The sequence below is a fragment of the Terrapene carolina genome, unplaced genomic scaffold (assembly GCF_002925995.2).
Source record: "Terrapene carolina triunguis isolate 2854851 unplaced genomic scaffold, T_m_triunguis-2.0 Scaffold944, whole genome shotgun sequence".
NCBI classification, from domain to species: Eukaryota; Metazoa; Chordata; order Testudines; family Emydidae; genus Terrapene; species Terrapene triunguis.
The window spans coordinates 77,751-99,315 of NW_020665295.1; the positions used below are offsets into that span (position 1 = coordinate 77,751).

At 55.5% G+C, this 21,565-nt stretch overlaps 1 protein-coding gene across 1 annotated transcript in view; it reads left to right on the forward strand.

Annotated features, from left to right (window-relative positions):
• Nucleotides 1-2,530: 2,530 nt before the first annotated feature.
• TRIM28 (tripartite motif containing 28) overlaps nt 2,531-21,565 on the forward strand; it is an 86,621-nt gene continuing 67,586 nt past the window's right edge. Inside the window, exons 1-3 of the mRNA XM_029913829.1 lie at nt 2,531-2,708; nt 3,160-3,213; nt 3,893-3,991. Coding sequence (XP_029769689.1) covers nt 2,531-2,708; nt 3,160-3,213; nt 3,893-3,991 — 331 coding nt within the window. The remainder of the gene's footprint in view (nt 2,709-3,159; nt 3,214-3,892; nt 3,992-21,565) is intronic.

Here is a 21,565-nt window from a genome sequence, read left to right on the forward strand (position 1 = left end):
CACAGGGCGTCAAAAATATTACAAAAAAATTCCCACTTTATCACAATACATCTACACTGCAGTGTAAACCCAGGTCTGCCTGCGGACTGGGAATTTCCCGGCCCCTGCCCGCAGGGCACTGAGAATACGTCTACACTGCACTATAAACCCGGGTCTGTGGGACCCGAGCTTTTGGACTTGGTGTTTCCAAGCCCACACTTAACCCGGGTTTACAATTGTTGGACCCGGGTCTCACAGCTGTGCTAACACATCCACACTGCACTTCACAGACCTTCTGACTCGAGTCTGCGGCTTGAGCCACGTCCACACTGCAAAATGACAGACAGGGCTTGGACCCGAATCACAGCAGAACTCGGTCTCTGACCCGCCCCTCCCCAGCATGGTCCTAGAACCTGGATCCTGAAGGCTTGCCGATCTGTGTCAGGATGATTCGTGTGTGGACGGCAGGGGGGCTCAAACCTGAGTCAGCGCCAGGGCTTAGTGTGTAGTGTAAATGTTCCCGAAGGGTCCAGCCAGAGCTTACGGTCGAAAAGGGACCTGGTGACTCTGGTAAGCACCGCTGACTGGGCCGTTAACAGTCCCGTTGGTGGTGCTGCAGCGCTAAGGCAGGCTAGTCCCTACCTGTCCTGGCACCGCGCTGCACCCTGAAAGCGGCCAGCAGGTTCGGCTCCTAGGCGGGGGGCCACGGGGCTCCGCGCGCTGCCCCCGCCCCAAGCACCGGCTCTACACTCCCATTGGCCAGGAACTGCGGCCAATGGGAGCTGCAGGGGTGGTGCCTGCGGGCGAGAGCAGCGTGCAGAGCCGCCTGCTACAGCACCGCCTAGGAGCCAGACCTGCCGGCCACTTCTGGGGTGCAGCACGGAGCCAGGACAGGCAGGGAGCCTGCTTTAGCCCCGCTGCGACGCTGACCGGGAGCCGCCCGAGGTAAGCCCGTGCCCCAAACCCGAGCCCCAAACCCCAGACCTGAGCCCCATCAAACCCAGAGCCCCCTCCTGCACCCCAAACCCCTCATCCCTGGCCCCACCCGAGCCTGCACCCCCAGACAGAGCCCTTACCCCATCCCACACCTCAACCCCCTGCCTCAGCCCAGTGTAAGTGAGTGAGGGTGGGGAAGAGCGACCACCGAGGGAGGGGGAATGTAGTGAGTGGGGGGGCAGAGCCTCGGGGAAGGGGTGAGGCAGGGGGCATGGCCTCTGGGAAGGGGCATGGCTAGGGTGTTCTATTTTGTGTGATTAGAAAATTAGAATGTGGGGCACACCTCCCTCTGCCCCACATTCCCTGACCCATATGGCCCCCCATACCTCCCATTCCCCTCCCCCACCCCTCTATATACTCCTGCCCCCCCATTCCCAGCCCCCCAATACCCTTTCCTCCCCCCATTTCTCTGCTCCCCACACTTTGCTATGTAGCCCCCCCCCACCCTCAGTGGGTCTGAGCTGTGGTGGGGGGGCCAGGATTGTTTCCTACCCCTGCTGAGCTGGGCAGGGGGAGGGAGAGAGTACGGGGGCGCCCCAAGTTGCCATAGGGCGGGTTCAGCCTGAAACACACATGGGGGGACCCCACTGACCCCAAATCCCCCTCCCCTGCCCCTGTCACTGTCCTGCCCCCAGACCCTCCTCAGCTCCTGCCTCCTCAGTCCCTCAGACAGATGCCCAGCTGGGAAGCAGGGGGGCTCAGGACTGGAGAGGAGGAGCAGGCAGAGCCCACCTAGATGCAGGGGAGACTTGGATGTGCTGTGCTGAGGGAGGCCAGGCCTGAGGGCTCTGAGAGTTTCCTGTGCTGTGTTCAAACGCTCAGTAAACCCTCCTGTTTTACTCTGGCTGAGTGTCACTCCAGGCTAGACAACAGGGTTGCATTATTCCCTTTGGGAGTGGAGGCCCTGGGGGTCCAGAGTAAGTGGACTCCCTGAGGGAGCCCACAGCAAGAAACAGACGTGCTAAGGCTCAGAGAGGTGCAGCTCCAGGAGGTGGAGGGGCTTAATCCCTGAGAGAGAGTGGACCCCCGAGAAGGGCTGTCTCACTGAAGGGGGTTCCCCCCACGGATCGCATGGGGCCAAGAGTGGGCCCGACCTGTGAGTCCATGACAGACCCCATTCCCCTCCCAGAACCAGGGACAGAACCAAGGGGTCCTGTCTCCAAACTCTCCCAGCAGAGAAGCCAGGGAGTGAATGGACCCTGGAGACTGAACTGCCCTGTCATCGCTAGGGAGCAGAGCTCTGGCCCTCAGGGGCTGGGGTTGCTCCGTGACTCATGCTGTTAGCCCAGGGCTCAGAGGAAACTCTGGCCCCTGTGGAGAGACATCCAGGAGCCCGTCCCCAGGGCTGCCGGGTCTGACCCGCCACTGAGGCCGCGTGGTGAGGATCGGCCCCAGGGCTGAGTGACGGGGCCTGTGTCTCATGGCCTGTCTGCTTCCCACTGCAGAGCCCAGCTACCCCAAACCCAACATTTCCCTGCTGAGCCCCAGTGGGGGGGTCTCCCTGTGGGGAGCCGTGACCATCCGGTGTCGGGGGCAGCGCCGGGGTGTGCGGTTCATGCTGAATAAAGAGGGATGCCATTTTCCATCTGTGGATTCGGACGGGTTTGGGGCTGTGTTTCCCATCAGCAACGTGCTCCGGGAGCACTGCGGGAGCTATAGCTGCTACTATCACAGCAGATCGGAGCCGTTCGCTGTGTCCTACCCCAGCGACCCCATGGAGCTGGTGGTGAGAAGTGAGGGGCCTGGCTCTGTGTCCCCGCTCCCAGCCCTGCACCCAGCTGAACCCTCGGGGGGGGGCTCGGTGCTAATGGGATGCTCAGAGCCAGGCTCCACCCTGAGCCCAGCAGAGGGGATGCCTGCCGGGGAGCAGGGACGAGTCACTTGAGGGTTCGCCAGCCAGGGGGGAGCAGCAGCTGCTGCTGGAGGTTCAGGGCTGAGGGATGGGGAGAACAGGGCTGAGGGAGCTGCAGAACAGGGGTGATTTCCCAGGGGGATGCTCCCCAGGCTGCCCCCGCTCTGGGGACGCACAGAGGAGTCGGAGCCCAAGGGCTGCTGAGCTGGCACCGTCCCCCAGCCATGAAATCCCCTCCCCCGAGAACGACAGTGATGATCGACGTGGAGGTGGGAATCACTGAGTCGCTCTTTCAGCCCTGCCCCCAACGGACGCTGGTTCTATTCCCGCAGGGGGAACTGACTCGACCCTGCCGGCTCCCACCCGCTCGGGCAGCGCGTGGCCAGGTACCGAGGCCGGGGGTGGGGGAATCTATTGAGTCACAGATACAGGGCAGCTTTCCCCAGTGGTTGTCCAGGGGGAGGGACGGAGGCTGTTCTCAGGGGCAGTGACCCCCCCGTACCGAGGGATTTGGGAGGGGGGCAAAGCCTCCTGCTTCAGACACGAACCCACCTCTAGATGCAGCCGGAGGTTTCCTCAAGGGGCAGCTGGGCCCATCAGTGGCCGGCGGGGGCCCTGGGCATCCCCATGAAGCAGCGTGGAGCAGCCAGCATGGGAGGCGGGATACCAGGCTAGATGGGCCCATTGGCCTGAGGTGGTGTGGCCAGGCCTGGCTGGTGCCATGGCACTGAGTGTGGGGGTGGAGGGGGCGGGGGCTGGAAATGCCTTAGACAGACAGACAGACGCTGGAGGGGCCTGGGACCAATCAGCTTGGATCAGAGCCAGTGTCCACATAGAGCAGTCGCCGGTCGCTGTGGATGGATGGATGGATATAGAGGTGTATGAGTGGCGCAATAGATAGATTAGATAAGAGGTGGTGGATGGGCATACGGGTCTGTGGTGGTTTTCTGCTCTGGGGGGCAGAAAAGGGGGTGGGTGTCCCTGTGGATCTAGCTGGACGGTGACTCCTTGCCCCACCCTCTGAGATCAGCTGCTGATGCCCCCCTCCCTCTTTGTCACCCCCAGATTACATCCGGGGCAACATCGCCCGTCTGGCCCTGGGCGCCTGGGTCCTGCTGGCTCTGGCGCTGATCCTGGCTGAGGCTGCCCACGGAGGGAGGAGGGGCAGATGCTAGGTGAGGTGACACCCCCCCCAAATATCCTCCCCCCACTCTAGCCTGGTGGCCCCAGTGTGAGGGAAGCGACATGACGCTGCGTCATCAGGATGGAGCCAGAAGGACCAGTGCAGCCGAACCCATCTGAGCCGGCCCTGCTGAGCGGCCCCCAGGGTGTCTGGATGGGCCCGGCTCGGCGTGGGGCTGGAGGAGGGGCTGTGCCGAGGCCTCTGTCTGGGGGTGGCGGAAATGGCTAATGACAACGGGATGGGGAGCCCGTGCCCCTGGGCACCTAGGGGAGAGCTCAGAGCCCTACAAGGCAGCTGGAGCCATGGGGACACGGGGTGTCCTATAGGAGAGCTCTGGGCCCTACAAGGCGGCTGGGGCCATGGGGACACGGGGCGCCCTAGGGGCCATGGCTTGTGGCCAGCACCCCCTGTGTCCGTGGCCTCTGGGACACGCTCCGACACAGCCACGCCTGAGAGGACATTGGCTCGACCCCCAAGCCTGAGCCGCCTGGGGGTCGTTCGCACTGTTCTGGCTGCTGAGTCTGCGAAGCGGCCCGGCTGCGAGCTCACATTTAAAACCCATGGGCAAGTTCCCCAGCTGTGCCAAGGCCCGAGAACCAGGGGAAATTGGGGACGACGCTGAACGTTGTAACCCGGGCGAGAGAACCAGCCACAGACGCTGGGTTGGTCTGAGCTGAAAAGCCCCCTGGCTACAGCCCCAGCACTGCCGACATCGCGCTGGGGGAAGACAGAAGCTGGAACCAGCAGTCAATAGCCCCAAATTGGCAGGAGGGACTTTGGGCCTAACTGGGGGTAAAATAATGATGGGGGAGGACTAGGCTGCCCACTTGCCCCTCGCTGGGTTCCTTAAAAAGGGGAGGGGAGCCCGGCCGAGGTCAGAGCAGGGGGAGGGACAGAGGATTGAGGGGAGACCAGATGGGAGCAGGGGAGCAGGGGTTTGAGGGGAGACAGACTGAGTTTGGCATAGGGGGGAGTTGAGGGGAAACAGACTGAGATCAGAGCATTGTGGGTGGGGGGGAGACAGGGGGTTGAGGGGAGACAGGAGGGTGCAGGGGGTGATGGGGGTTGAAGGGGAGATGGGACTGGGGTGGGTGGGGATGGGCTCCCCTTTCACAGAGTCAGGGTCAGCGGATGGGGTGTGGGTGGGGATTTGTTTTCCCACCAAATTTCCAGCTGAGCTGGGGCACCTCTGCCCAGCTTGGGGTTGGGGTGGAGCAAGGGGCAGGTGACACCCCCCCAGCCCCCCATGGCCAAGGGGCAGATTCACCCTGAAATGCTCACGAGGGGGGAACCCAGGTGCCCCCCAAACACTGGGGGAAGCTTCCATTGGCCCCCCTCCCCCACCACTTCCCCTGGCCCCCAGCTCCTGCCCCCTCAGCCCCCCAATGCTCCCCCCATGTTCTCCCACCCCTCATATTCCCCTACCCCTAGGGCTACCATATTAAAACATTTAAAAAAGAGGACACTCCACGGGGCCCCGGCCCCGCCCCTTCCCCGCCCCAACTCCGCCCCCATTCCAACCCCTTCCCCAAAGTCCCTGCCCCCTCCCCTGAGCGCCTCGCATTCCCCTTCCTCCTCCCTCCCAGCCACGCAAAACAGCTGCCTGAGCGCTACCGGCTTCACGGTTTGCCGGGCAGCCCCCAGACCTCCAGACCCTGCGCCCCCGGCCGGGCGCTTCCCCTCCCGGGCTCCAACCTGACCTTAATTTTTTAGGAGGGGTCAGTGCGTTCCTGTTATCCTTGGAGAATGTTTTTGCACCACCCTTAATATCGGGATGTTCTGGTGCCACTTGATATTGGGATGTTTTTGCATGAGCACTCTGTGACTAGCACTTCTTAGGAATGTGTATTTCTGCATTATTAGCCCCGTTCTTGCCAGATTCTGTGAGCAGAGCTCCCTGACCCTCCATGTCCATTAGCCCCAGCGGGGTGATCGCCCTGGGGGGAGGCGTCACCCTCCGCTGTATAAAGATGGAATCCAAATCCGGGAGCTGGATGCTGCTGGGGACGGGGCTGAATTCACCATCCCCAGGGCCAGACGGGCAGACGGAGGGTCTATAGCTGCCGATCTCACTCCAGATCCAAGCCGCGCAACTGGTCAGATCCCAGTGACATTGGGCAAATCGTTGTAGCAGGTGAGGGGCCTGGCTCAGTGTCCCCGCTCCCAGCCCCACCCCCAGCCAGACCCTCAGGTGGTCCCTGTGCTGATGGGATGTTCAGAGCCAGGCTCTGCCCTGAGCCCTGGGGCCCAGCAGAGGGGATGCCTGGCTGGGGCGTGGGGATAGTCAGTGGGAAGTTTCCCAGCGGGGGGTGGGGGGGAGAGAGAGAAGTGGCTGGAGCTTTTGGGGCCAAGGGAGGGGGGATCCCTACCCCCAGGGGGAACTGCAGAGCAGGGGGCCTTTCCCAGGGGGTGCTGCCCCCGCTCTGGGGACATCCCCACCTTTTCCCGGCGGGATGCTCTGGGGATGCACACAGGAGTTGGGACAGGTGTGTGTGTGGGGGGGGAAGCTGCTGAAGGGTGGAAATCGCAGCCCCCTCCTGGAAGGCACTGTCTGCCCCTTCCCTCTCAGACTCTCCAACAATCCTGTCACCCCAGCCCAACCCCAGCTCTGACTTTCTGTGGAGGAGCCTGTCTGCCTTCAAATTCCTGTCCCACATCCTGGCCCCTATCCCTTCTGCCCCCCTCCCGACACCCCAACCTATTTCCCTCAAACTCCCAGTTCCCCTAAATCACTCTGCGCCCTGTTGTGTTCATGGAGACGCAATAAAGGGCCCAAGGTGCGAACATGCCCCAGCCCCTGCCCCACACTGAACAGGGTTAAACATGGGTCAGGCGGGGTCCAGAGCCCGCAGCCTGCTCAGCCCCACGGCAAACCCCCCAGTGACCCCTTGGACCGGCTGTTACAGACCCAGCAGAGCAGGAACCAGGGGAGCTGTGGCAGGCGCCGTGTGAAACGAGGGGTTTGTTCCAGCTCCGGCCCTGGCCCCATTCGCCGGAGTGAGTCTCTAGCCGGAAGATTCCCCGGTGTCTCCCCGCTGGTCCTGGAGACGCTAGTGACTGTCCTGGGGGGGCAGAGGAGCCAGCGGAGCTGGGCTGGAGCTGGCGTCGCCATGGCTGCTGTTAAAGTCCGACCGCGTTTCCTCCCGGGTTGGGGGTTCAGCCGGGGGAGGGGTGATGGCGTCGGGATCCCTCTCTCCGGCCGCTCTGCTCAGGACGTCTCAGCGGAGCAGGGTCCAGATGGCCCGGGAGGGCCAGGAGACGGGGGATGGCAGCCAGGATGGTGAAGCCAATTTCTCTACCCCCTTGTGGCAGGCGGCACCTGGCTGGGCGTTGGGGCTAATCAGCTCTGAATTGATGCTGCTGCCGGGCTGGGCGAGGGGCAGGCTGAGCTGCTGTAAAAGCGGGAGCTAGACCGGGGCCCTCACATGCCCTCTGCACCCCAACCCCCTACCCCAGCCCAGAACCTCCTCCCACACGCTGAACCCCTCATCCCCAGCCCCACCCCAGAGCCCACCCCCCCAGCCGGAGCCCTCACCCCCCTGCCGCACCACAATCCCCTTCCCCAGCCTGAAGCCCCCCCCCCACTCCAAACCCCTCAGCCCCACCCCAGAGCTCGCACCCCCAGCAGGAGCCCTCACCCCCTTCTGCACCCCAACCCACTGTCCCAGCCCAGTGAAAATGAGTGAGCGAGTGAGCGAGGGTGGGGGAGAGCGAGTGAGGGGGGTGGAGTGAGCAAGGGAGGGGCCTCGGAGAAGTGGCGGGGTTTCAGGGCAGGGGTAGGGGGCGTGGCAAGGGTGTTTGGTTTTCTGCAATCAGAAAGTTGGCAACCCTAGTTGTCCTCAAGTGCAAACTTCCCCACCCAGCTTCAGAGAGCCACAGACCCATCGCTGTGAAGGGGCAGTTTCCCAGTTATCATTAGCGAGTCTGACCTCCTGTATAACACAGGCCAGCCACCCTCCTGAAGCTGGGCGGGAAGCCCAGCACTTCTGGTTGAGCTAAAGTATAACTTTATAGAAAGACCTTTGGTCTCTATTTAAAGACACCAGATGATGGAGAACGCCCCACACCCCCCGGTGATGCTTCATAGAATCGTAGGACTGGAAGGGACCTCGAGAGGTCATCTAGTCCAGTCCCCTGCACTCATGGCAGGATTAAGTATTATCTAGACCATCCCTGACAGGTGTTTGTCTAATCTGTCCTTAAAAATCTCCAATGACGGAGATTCCACAACCTCCCTAGGCAATTTATTCCAGTACTTAACAATCCTGACAGTTAGGAAGTTTTTCCTAATGTCCAACCTAAACTTCCCTTGCTGCAATTTAAGCCCATTGCTTCTTGTCCTATCCTAAGAGGTTAAGGAGAACAATTTTTCTCCCTCCTCCTTGTAACAACCTTTTATGTACTTGAAAACTGTTGTCATGTCCCCTCTCAGTCGTCTCTTCTCCAGACTAGACATACCCATTTTTTTCAATCTTTCCTCACAGGTTTTCTAGACCTCTAATCATTTTTGTTGCTCTTCTCTGGACTTTCTCCAATTTGTCCACATCTTTCCTGAAATGTGGCGCCCAGAACTGGACACAATATTCCAGTTGAGGCCTAATCAGCGCGGAGTATTGGGAGAAAGAAGTTCATTTAGGGCCCTTCTGTGCTTGGGAATTTACCAAAACAGCTATTTCAAAATAGTTATTTCGGTACAAGCCGCCTATATGATCGCTCTTATTCCGAGGCATATAACTATTCTGGAAGAACTATTTGGGTAAATTTCCAAGCGTAGACAAGCCCTTACTACAATAACAACACTTCTCTCGCTCTTCCGTAGCACTTGTCATCCGTAGATTGAAAGCGCTTTACAAAGAAGATCAGTTTCATTATCCCTGTTATATGGAAGGGGGAAACTGAGGCACAGAGCGGCATTGACTGGATTCTGGGATTCTGGATTCCAGCCCTACTCTCCTACTGGGAGAGAGATTCTGCAAGAGTCCTGTGTCCACTTTAAGGGGCGGGAGAACATTTGAAAGCACCTGAGATACGTGACTTCCACGAAGCTCGAGGCCTGATTCCTTAGGGTTGCCAGTTTTGGTTGGACGTACTCCTGGAGGTTTCATCACATGATATAGTCTTGAATTAAAGATTCATCTTTAATTCCCAGAGACTCCAGGACAATCCTGGAGGGTGGGCAACCCTATGATTCTTGTGGGCACCTTTTGACAGTCCCAACCCCACAGCTCAGCCTCGCCACCACAATGTGGAAGCAGTCCTGGCCTGAACATGAGCAGCAATGCCAGATGCTGAGAATGGGCAGTGGCAGGGGCACTCCAAAGCCCTGCCTGTCAGACAGAGGGGTGATCAGTGGGAGACAAGAATGTCTGGGGCTCCTCCATGCACGAACCATAGGCAGCCTGGCCTGGAACAACCCTCCCCCTGCCCTGCTAAGGGATTAAAACATGCACCCTGCCAGCTTCTCTCTCTCTCCCCAAACCCAGAGAGCAGGCATGCTGGGAGTTGTTGTCCAGCATGATGAGCAACCCCATGGGCTTGGAAACCAGTTCTGAAAGAAACCCACAAGATGGGCCCATAAAAACTGCATGCGATTTTTTCCTAATAAACGCTGGGTTCTTTGCCTTCTGCTTTCTGAGCCTTTAGGGTTATAACCAGATCACCTCTTAAGCTATTCTCTGCAGACCTGAGGGCTAGACATTTCTTTTTCTTTTTAAATGAAAGCGCATTCTCTCACGATTGCAGCAGCTGGGGGTTGAAGGACAATGCTAAATCTGGCAAGACTCGTGATAAAGTCACAGGAGTTGGCAACAATGAAAAGGCAGAGAATGTCTAGGTTTTTTTGTGGGGGAGGGTGCGTTGGTGTAAAATTTCAGCAGAAAATGTTGACTTTCTGTTGAAAAACTACAATCAACAAGTTCACACCCAGGACCGGGGACTGTGGTACTCCCAACTCAACTGGGCTTCCACTCCTGTCTCTGATGGGGGCAGGGAAATCACTGTCATCCCACCCAGCTCTACCTGCCCCTTTGCCACTGCTGGCAGAGAAAAACCGCATTTCTTCTGACAGAGAAGATGGTTTGCTTACATCAAAGGCATGGGCAGCGGGTGAACCCCCTCTTTGGGGAGGCTAGCCTGCTGGCCTCGCCCCTTCCGCCCCAGGGCCCCCCATGCTATTGGCAGGGTTCAAAACTTCCTCTCAAGTGGAGGATTAAAGCTGATTTCTTTAGGCTTCCTCCCCAAACCACACTGGGGCGAGTGTTTCTTGGGTTGCTCTCAGCCTGTTGGCTACGGACAATGCTTCACTCGTCCATCTGGCCTCCGTCCCTAATCTGGCTTCCTCCGGGATGAGATGGGGAGCTGAGGTGCTGGCATGGCATGGAAACTGGCATTTAGGGAAGTGAAAATGGAATGCCCCCGGGCACTGGCAATGGGTCGTGCGTCTGGGGCTGATGCTGCTGGTGACTTTTGTCCCTCTGAGACATGGTGAGTAAGACTGAATGAGGAGATTGCATATCTAGGCCAAGTATAGACGCTGGGTCCTTTCCTCCAGCAGTGAGATGGGTTAAAACCCAGCTTCAGCCTGATGCCACTTTAGCTGGGAGTTTGCACACTTACATAGTTACATTAGTGCAGACGTCCTCAACGTAGTTAGGACAACGGTCCCCAAACTTTTTCCCGGCATGACCTCATTTCCTGTGACTCCAGACAGCACGGAGGATGCTCTGCACAGCGCGACCTCGCGGCCGAGGTCATGCTGTGTGGAGGATGCTGTTTTGCCATGACCCACCATTTGGGAGCTGCTGAGTTAGGACCTTAGACTGCGGAGACCCTCTTGCATCTGTCCCACCCTGAATGGAGGATCACTGGCCTGGCAAAAGCACTGCTGAGAAGGATCTGGGAGTTGTGGTGGATCACAACCTCCACATGAGTCAACAATGCAATGCTGTTGCCAACTCTCATGATTTTGTCGTGAATCTCATGATAATAATTGTTTTCCTTAAAGCCCCAGCTCCTGGAGTCAAGTGGATATATGCTGATTTCAGCCTTCCTTCTTAAAGAAAAATGAAGTTTCTAGTCTTTGTTGCTGTGGGGAAAGCTTTAAAATGAGACCCCAGTGCATCCAAAAGGCTCAAAAAGCAGAAAGCAAATAAAAAGAACACCACGTCTATTATTTTTACATAATCTCATGATTTTAAAGCCAATCGCATGATTTCTGGGGAGCCTGACTCATGATTTTTGAACCTTTGGGGTTGGCAGTACCACAAAAGCAAATGCAGTTTTGGGTTGCGTTAACAGAGGCATAGCATGCACGTCATGGGAGGTGATAGTACCCCTCTACTCGGCTCTGGGTAGGCCTCAGCTGGAGGACTGTGTCCAATTTTGGTCCCCAGTGTACAGAAAGGATGTAGCGAAACTGGGAAGGATCCAGAGGCGAGCGACAAAGGGATGGAATGCCAGCCATAAAGCAAAGGAACTGGGTATGTTTAATTTGGAATAGAGGTGACTGAGGGGGGACACAAGAACTGTCTTCAAATACTTGAAAGGCTGCCACAAAAAAGATGGAGAAAAGTTAGTCTCTCTTGCCACAGAGGGCAGGACAAGAGGCACTGGGTTCAAACTAGAGCACAGCAGATTTAGATTAAATCTCAGGAAAAACCTCCTAACCATAAGAATAGTAGGACAATGGAACAGACGCCTAGGGAGGTCCTGAAAGCTCCTTCACTGGAGGTTTTCCAAAGGAGGCTGGAGCCATCTGTCTTGGACGCTTTAGACCCAACAAATCCTGCTTCTTGGCAGGGGGCTAGACTAGATGACCCTTGTGGTCCCTTCTCACTCCATGGTCCTATGAATCTAAGATGGGGACATTTCCACCCCTAAGCATACTGTGTTCATAACTTCCCACGGAGTTCTGGAGATCTTGGCTGTCCCTGCTCAAAAGCCCCACAGCCCCAGCACGTTTACAGGGGACAGGTAATAAAAGCCACTTTCTCCCCTTACAAAATAGTGTGGGCCTGTCTCCTCTTTATGTCTGCTCCTCCCCCTGGAGTGCAGGGTTCGTCCTGGGAAAGGTGCTTGTTGAAAAGACAAGCCAGGCCCAGCCCTGGCATTGTGCAAAGACTGGGATGGGGGTGGGTGGTGTGCGAACTTGTGTATCCCAGGCTGTGCAGGAGCAGAACTGATCTGGGTGTGATAGCTTATTTCTGCGAATGCGCCCGTCACTTGCTGGATGAACTGAATTCTCATTACCAGACTGCTGCATGGGGGGAGATGGCTCCACTTGGGGGTTTCTTCCCCTCCTCTCAGTGGGCATGGGGCGTGCAGCCCACTCCATGAGTCCGACTTGCCCCGAACGAGCCGTGCTTCACTGGAGCTGCGTGTTGTGCTCCCAACGGAGCCTCCTCTGTTTGTCTCTTTGGGATGGGGTGTCCACCCCGCACAAGGCCGAGCGGGTTAAGTTAGGTCAGTTAACCCTGTAGGCTGCACCGGGGGGAGAGTCAGGGCTCCGTAAAGCCTAATGGAAGATGACAATAGATAATGGGTTATGCGGGGTCGCCTTTTACTCCAGGTCTGGGGGTTATCCGGACCCTGATCAGGGATTCATGGTCGGCAGGATGCTGGAGGGTCAGGCCCAAGCTGCCGGGACAGTAAGCCAGTGACTTTGCAGGTCCACAGGCAATTAGCCAAGGTTCTTCCTCAGCTCTGCCATTTGTCAGGGTGAAGCTGTACTCTTCAAGGCAGCCTTTCTCTTGGCTTTCTTCTGGGTCAGTGAGCTGGTGCCTTTAGCCCCGGGGGAGCTCTTTGGGGCAGGCTCTCGAACTACAGGACGTGCTCTGCTCCGGTGAGATGGGCCCGTGTCCTGAACGGGCACCGCGGACGTACGTTCCTGCCCGGGGACTGTTCCTTCCTAACCAAATTCCAGTTTCTGGCAGTGCTTAGGAAGGGGCTGTCACTCGGGCTAGCCACGAGGAGAACATGGCTCCTGTTCACGGCCACCCAGCTGGCCTGGGGACATCAGAGGTCCAGGAGACAGGACGCAGGCGATCCAGGGCCTATAAGTTGTACCTGGGGCCACCTGAGGGGAGGCGTGGCAGGTGGTGGGCCGTAAGCACTGCAGGTTTTAACCACGTCTGCTTCTATCTCCATGTCGATACGGAATGCATCAGAGCATGCCCGCAGCTAGGGATGTGGATTTGCAGGCTCAGCATCGTGCATTGGGCTTGCAAGACAGCGTTTACTTCAGCCGGGGGCTTGCAGCTGGGCCCAGGGTGGGATGTGATTTTGCCTCGGCACAGCAGATGGGGAGGGCACTGGGGGCAGCTCATGCCCTGCTTTTGCCTGGGCTGGCACCTCAAGAGCACACACCGGGTATGGTTGTTATCCACCTAGCGGGGGAACGACCTGGGGACGCGTGCCAGGCTTGAGCTGATTTGGAAGGCTGAACTTTATCAAGAGGATGGAGTGCAGCTCTCTGATCTAGGGGTCGCTTTGGTATCTCGGTAGGGGGCTGGCCGAACTCCTAGATAGCCCATGCAGGGTGGGTTGGAGGCAGCTGGGCTGATGTTGACCCATCCTTGTGGCAGATGCCTAGAGCAGGATCTCACTGATTTAGGCTCCAGACCCAAAAAAGGTAACGTCGCTGGGCTTCCCCTTAAGAGATGGGGCAACATGTCTAACCCCCCTGGAGGCAAATGGGGCAGGACAGTATCACAGAGGTAGAGCCCTGCATGGATACAAAATGTATACTGTGTACAAGTGGCTCGCACGCTCCCGGACAGGAGATGCATAGTGCTTCGTGGAAGGGACTCCTGTCTGGGAGGTTGAGAGCTGCTTGCACACAGTAGTGCAACCAGGGACAGCTGCTGGTGAGCCCAGTGGCGGTGGCCGGGGCGGGGGGGGGAGGTGGTACAGCCACGCTGGAGCTGCCTGCAGGGGCACTGGCTCCTGCAAGCGAAGGCCTGCTGCCTTCACAGCTGGAGCTCCCAGTCGAGCCCCACGGCTCCGTGGATATCCCCTTTCTATCTGCAGAGATCTGCATCCGTGGATATCAGTTTTGTATCCATGTAGGGTTCTATCTAGGGGGACTGCTCTGCCAATGCATCTGATAGCAGTGCTGGCTGGGGGGTCGAGGCCCACTCTCACCTCAACCCCCGGAAGGCAGGTGGGGAGAGGCGCCTGGAGAACCTCCCAATGTGATGATTGGCTCCCCCCTGCTGTGGGAGCCCCCCAAGAACAGGCAAAGGATCAGTGGGGGGCGAGTGACTGCACTGGGCTGTCCCGCGACGCAGCCCCGGGGATGTCCTTTGAGTAACAAAATCGCGGCCTGGTTAAAACGCATCCCACGGGTCCTTGCCTTCTTCCATGTGGTGAGCACACCCAGTGCCTGAGTTGGGGCAGAGAGCTGCCAGCAGTACAGAGGTCCTGGGTCAAGAGGAGAGCTGCAGGAAGCAGGGTCACTCCAGGGCTCGTGGCCTGTAGCAGGGGGATCTGTAGAGAACAGAAGACTCGAGATTGAGGGGAAGAGGGGGTTGACACGCTGATTTTGTGACAGATGGAGGAAATAAAGCTGAAGCCCCGAGAAAAAGGGTACGACCCAACCTCAAGATGAGGTATCAGACTTGCCAGGTCTGGGGGGACAGGCCACTTACAGCTGCAACTCAGCGGAGCTGGGTAACAGGCTCAATTCCTACCACTGGCCAAGAGGCTGCCTTTCCCTGTGCCTCAGTTTCCCCATCTGACCCCCACTTTGGAAAGTGCTTTGGGATTTACGAGGAAAAGTTCTACCTGTTGTTATTAAATAGAGGGAAGATGACTGACTCCAGTTTCTCAATGACTCAGTCAAAGCAACGCCTCGCATTTGTATGGGGGCAGGTTGCCTTGCAAATTGGTACGGCACAACAAGGGCTGGGCAGAGTTTGTGGTTTCAATTTGGGGTTGCTGGATCAAGGGGTTCTCACTACATAGCCTGCTGTGTTATGAGCAATCCTGAAAATCTAGGGGCCTAGTGGGATTCTCTTGAACGTTGGCATGCCACAAGAGGGGTTGCGGGAGACTTCTCGGGGCTACCGTGAAGTTAGTTGGTCAAGGGCTCCTCAGATCCTGCTACGGAGCTGATTTTCAAATTGCTCTAAACCTCAGAGTCTCAGGGAGACTGTCATGAAATCTAGTGGGCCGCCCGAGGTGTGGGGTAGAGACTAGGGGAGGAGAGCACTCACAGAGAGGAATGGAGCAGTTCACACCCCTCCAAGCTCTTTTGTCAGGCTGTATATGGGGTGTTGTCATCCAGTTGAGAACACCACATTTTGCTGAATGGGCCACTTCACAGCTCTGCCTTCCTCCTAAGAAGCAGAGTCCCTTCCCCCTACGCTAATTTCGCCTTCCAGATGTGCTGCTCACAGCCCTTTGGTTACCTCCTCTATTCTAGCAACGTTGCCTCGTGGATAGAGGATCAGCTCAACCTGGGGCACGGAGGAGCAAAGAGGAGGGCACAGATGGTAGCTTAGTGGTGATGAGATATTCCCAGGAACCCTCCTTGCGCCTCCCCCCACTGCCAACTGCTTCCTCCAAAAACAATGGAAATTCTCTGCCCCAAAACTTTGTTAATGCAGTTAAGTGCTAGCAACAGGGGCCTTGTGTCCTTCCAGAATGGCGAGTGCACCTTAATTCCTGGGCTTAATATAGGGGTATCTGGGGTCAAGTTTAATGGCCTGTGAGGTGCTGGAGCTCAGACTAGATCATCATATAGTCCCTTCTGGCCTTAAACTCTATGGCCCAGATCCTCAGAGGCTGAAATCAATAGAAATTAGCAGCCTACAATACCACTGAGGGTCTGGGCCTGTGAAACCACGGAGTCCAGGACAGGCAGAGCTACGGTAAAATGCACTGAAGACTAGGAAATGCACAGCTAAGACGTCTGCCGGCCCTGCCCCACAGCCTGATCTCTGCGCTCTTTGAATGGTATTCCAGCCTGCCCTCGACAGACATCACAGCCCTCTACCCCCCTTCCAGGTGACATGGGAAGCTGTGGGGGGCGGGGGAAAGGGATACAGCACATGGGATGTGACACTGGGTGGTCCCCTGAGAGTCCTTTCCAACCTCAGTAACTGATCACACCCACTCTACACCCTGCTTTATCAGACGTTATATTTACAGTCTGTAGCCAGTTTCCCAGCCCAGCTGGCATCTGGGGAAGGCTGCAGCAGGCCCTGCCTGCAGCTACCCTCCTTCTGGCTCCCTACTCTTCCCCCAACCCCCCAGGACTTCCTTCCTGTTTGCTTACACAATCCTAGCGGCTGGGGATAACCCCCCCCACTGTATCTCCCCTCCGTTAACTGGCCTCCTCTGCCAACTGCCTGACCAATGTGGTCCCAGTGAATAGATACTGGTGGAGAGGGTGCTGAGTTAGCCCGACAGGAGACAATGTCAGATCATGTCCTCACTAAAATGCAGTGGCTTCTAGAATTGGCTTAGGGAACCCCAGCTGGCTATGCCTGGCCTACATTTGACCCACCTCACCATCAAGTTGACCGATGTTCCCACCCTTACCCTAAAGCTTCCCAGTAGTGCACCCTGGTGTGCTGGCACGGCTGCAGATCCCTGCAGCAAGACTAGAGCGCTGACTAGAGAAGTGTTGCCTAGCGAATAGAGGACAGGACTCAGGAGGCTGGAGTTCTCATCCTGGATCTGCTGCTGTGTGCCCTTGGGCGAGTCCGATCCCGTCTGTGTGCCTCAGTTTCTCCAGCTGCGCAATGGCGATCATGAGACTGAGCTGCTTTGTGAAGTGCTTTGAGATCTACAGATGATGAGAGCTAGGAGTTATTATTTGCAGTGTGTTGCTGTAGCCGTGTCAGTCCCAGGGTATGTGAGAGACAAGGCGGGTGAGGTAATATAATTTTATTAGACCAACTTCTGTGGGTGAGAGAGACAAGCTTTCAAGCTTACACAGAACTTGTCTTCAAGTCCGGGAAAGGTTCTCAGAGTGTCAGCTTGTCTCCTTCACCCACAGAAGCCGGTCCAACAAAAGGGATTATTGCATCAGTTTAAATTCACTCTCAGGTTATACCAAAAAACACTTTCCCATGTAGAGCAGGCCTGAATGGAAGCTGAGCCATTAGGAAAATGAGACCCATGGAGTCTGGCTTTCAAGTGCTCAGCACCTTTGAGGCTGGATGCTCCATGAAGTCAACTAGACATTTTGCTGTTGCTAGCGATTTTTACATGGGAGATGCTCAGATGTTACAGTGATGAGTGGGAGGAGATGATGCTAAGGTAAGGAGGTAAACAGATGTGTGTGGGGATGGGGGCATGGATGGAGGGGTGGAGAGGTGGTAGGTAGGTAAGTAGGGATGGGTAAATGGAAGGAGTGGTGCGTGTGGACAGGGATATCTGAATGGATGTTTGGTGGATAGATATGTGTGGGAGTGGATGACAGGTAGGTAGATAGATATGCATGCGGATTGAGGGGGTGGATGGAGGGGGTGGAGATAAGAGAGTGGATGAAGCAGGGTGAGGATGGAGGGAGGGAGGGAAGGAAGGAGGGAGGGCGTGGGGACAGGGGGTGGGCGGAGGAGGGGATGGGAATTGGGGGATGGATGGACAGGGTGGGAGTGGATATGGGAGGGGGTGGACAGAGACTCTGAGATGGATGGGCTAGATTGCTCCGCACTCAGCATTCTGGGCCACTTGTGCAAATCTGGCCCCTCAGCAGGTGCTGAGCCCTTTGGAACATTCCAGCTGGGCTGTTGCGGGCTGCAGCACAAACATAAAAATGGCCACACTGGGTCAGACCAATGGTCCGTCTAGCTCAGTATCCTGTTTTCTGACAGTGGCCAGTGCCAGGTGCTTCAGAGGGAATGAGCAGAACAGGGCAATTATCCAGTGATCCATCCCCTGTTGTCCAGTCCTGGCTTCTGGCCATCAGAACTTTAGGGACACCCAGAGCACGGGGTTGTACCCTGTCCATCTTGGCTAATAGCTATCGATGGAGCTATCCTCCATTTTGTGAACCCCGTTGCTCTCCGTTATAGTTTTGGTCTTCAAAACATCCCCTGGCAATGAGTTCCACAGGTTGACTGTGCGTTATATGAAGTATTTCCTTTTGTTTGTTTTAAACCTGCTGCCTATTAATTTTATTGGGTGACCCCTGGTTCTTGTGTTATGAGAAGGAGTAAATAACACTTCCTTATTCACTTTCTCCACACCAGTCATAATTTTATAGACCTCCATAATATGCCCTCTTATTCATCTCTTTTCCAAGCTGAAAAGTCCCAGTCTTATTAATCTCTCCTTATAAACATGTTGTTCCAAACCCCTAAGCATTTTTGCTGCCCTTCTCTGTACCTTTTCCAATTCTAATATATCTTTTTTGAGATGAGGCAACCAGATCTTCACTCAGTATTCACGATGTGAGCATACCATAGATTAATATAGTGGCATTATGCTATTTTCTGTTATATTATCTATCCCTTTCCTAATGGTTCCTAACATTTTGTTAGCTTTTTTGACTGTCACTGCAGATTGAATGGATGTTTTCAGAGAACTATCCACAATGATTCCAAGATCTCCTTCTTGTGTGGTAACAGCTAATTTAGACCCCATCATTTTGTATGTACAGTTGGGATTATGTTTTCCAATGTGCAGTGCTTTGCATTTATCAACATTGAATTTCATCGGCCCTTTTGTTGCCCAGTCACCCAGTTTTGTGAGATCCCTTTGTAACTCTTTGGAGTCTGCTTTGGACTTAGCTGTCTTGACACTAATTTTGTATTATCTGGAAACTTTGCCATCTCACTATTTACCCCTTTCCCCAGATCGTGGATGAATATGTTGAACAGCACTGGTCCCCCCAGTACAGATCCCTGGGGGACTCTGCTATTTACCCCCCTCCCCTGTGAAAAATGACCATTTATTCATACCCTTTGCTTCCTGTCTTTTAACCAGTTACTGATCCATGAAAGGACCTTCCCTCTTATCTCTGACTGTTTATAATGGCAAACATCACTTCTGATTGCTCTCCTCCCTTCCTCAGAGGAGAGTTTACACAGGCTAGAGAAGAGAGGCGGACAGGGAGGGGTGCAGGAGCAGAGGGATGCCAGGCCAGGGACCCTGGGGCCATGACACAGCGGAGAGGGAAGGGGGGTTGGGGTGGAGACAGATGAATGCCTTTGTCTGGGATTGCTCCACTTAATTGCGTTAGCATCCAAATGGGCTGTGCCCTTAGCATTTCTCTCAGCTGGATGGGGCCCATTGTTCCTTATAGGGCTGGGATGATCCAACCCCACCCCAGAAGTCAATGGGAGTCTGGGAATCAATGGGGAATCTCCCATTGACTTTAATGAGTTTTGGATGTTCTGCACCTTGAGTTGGCAAGGCCAAGGGCTAGGAAGCCAGGGGAGTCACATACACCAGGAGTCACATGCTTCATAGCTTGTGCAGGCCAAGCTCCTTGCAGCCCCAGTGGCTTCTTGCATCCTTCCATCCTCCCCCCACCCCCACACCAGCTCTTTCGGTGCCACTCCCCCCGCCCGTATTCACCCATGAAAGCTTATGCTCCAATACGTCTGTTAGTCTATAAGGTGCCACAGCACTCTTTGTTGCTTTTTAAAGGCTCCCAGGATTTCAGGGACTCTCTGCATCCCCCCTACCCCTTGCCAGTAGCTCTGTGTGCTCCCCATTCCCATCTTTCCCTCACCACCCCGGCGCTCTATGTGCTGCCTCATTCCTCCCATACCAGGGTCCCCCATTCTCCCCCAATGGCAGGGGCCATGTGTGCCCCCTAGTCCCCACATACCAGCATCCCCCATTGTCCCTACCCCTCAGGGGCTCTGTGTGCCCCCCATTTCCCTTATCTGCAGCAGTCTCCCCCATTCTTCTCCCATGGCAGGGGCTGTGTGTGCCCCCAAGCCCCCGTACCAGCATCCCCCATTGTCCCCACCCACCAGGCTCTGTGTGCCCCTCATTTCCCTTATCTGCAGCAGTCTCCCACATTCTCCTCCCATGGCAGGGGTTGCGTTTGCACCCTTATTCTCCCATATCAGCGTCCCCCCATTCTCCCCACCCTCCAATGGCTATGTATGCCCCCCATTTCCCTTGTCTCCCCTACCAGGGTCGCCCATTCTTCCCCCATGGCAGTAGCTGTGTGTGTCCGTCATTCCCCCATTACCAGGGTCCCCCATTTCTACCTTCCATGCCAGAACATTAAAAAAAAAGCACAAGGCCCCTAATCCTGGAGAAATATGCTTAATTTTACTACTCTCTGTGTGTATGTGAAAGAGAGAGCCTGAATTAAGCACGTGCATAAGAGACCCTCACCCTGGATATTTTTCTGAAAGCTTCAGCACCTGGAGTCCTGGGATTCAGTCAGACTCTCAACTTGAATTTTTTTAGAAAGTAATTTTTTTACCCCTTAGAGTTGCAGAGAAAGGCTTAAAAATGTGACCCAAACTGCCCACTAAGGGCTCAGACCAGGAAGCAAACAAAATGAGCCCCAAACTGATTGTTGTTGTTGTTGTTGTTTTTTAAATCATGAGTTTAAGCCTGTCCCATGACTTCTTTGAGGCCTGACTCCTGATTTTTCAATGTTTGGCATTTGTGGCACTACTAGTGTTAGCAGGTGGGACGCCTTTGTTTGGATTTAACCATCCCCTAAGAGCCTGGATGCTGGTGGTACGTCTACACTGCAATAAAAAGACCTGAGTCCAGGTCAGCTGATTCAGGCTTGCATCTCGGACTGCAGATGTAAAATTGCAATGTAAACGTTCAGAGTGAGGAACCCGTACCCCAGCCCAAGCCCCACTGTCTACAGTTACACAGCAATTTTATAGCCCTGCATGCCGAGTCAGCTGACCTGGGCCAGCTCTGTGTCTTTTATTGCAGTGATGTACCCTGGGAATCAGGGAGTGAAACAGGTTAAACTGACTTATCTTTTTGTGTTGCACAGAAATCAAAGGGCAGAAATGAGGTGCGGTGTGTGTGTGTGTGTGGTGGGGGAGATCACCAAGATTTTAAAAAGCCCCATTAGCTTTGATAATTGCAGAGGCTGTAGGGAACCCAGGGACAGAGTTTTGTTTTGGAAAATATGATTGCTCCTAGATTTCAAGGCCAGAGGGGACCATTCTGATCATCTAGTCACATTGGTGAGGCCTCATCTGGAGTACTGTGTCCAGTTTGGGGCCCCACACTACAAGAAGGATATGGAAAAATTGGAAAGAGTCCAGCGGAGGACAACAAAAATGATTAGGGGGCTGGAGCACATGATTTATGAGGAGAGGCTGAGGGAACTGGGATTATTTAGTCTGCAGAAGAGAAGAATGAGGTGGGATTTGATAGCTGCTTTCAACTACCTGAAAAGGGGTTCCAAAGAGGATGGATCTAGACTGTTCTCAGTGGTACCAGATGACAGAACAAGGAGTAATGGTCTCAAGTTGCAGTGGGGGAGGTTTAGGTTGGATATGAGGAAAAACTTTTTCACTAGGAGGGTGGTGAAGCAGTGGAATGGGTTACCTAGGGAGGTGGTGGAATCTCCTTCCTTAGAGGTTTTTAAGGTCAGGCTTGACAAA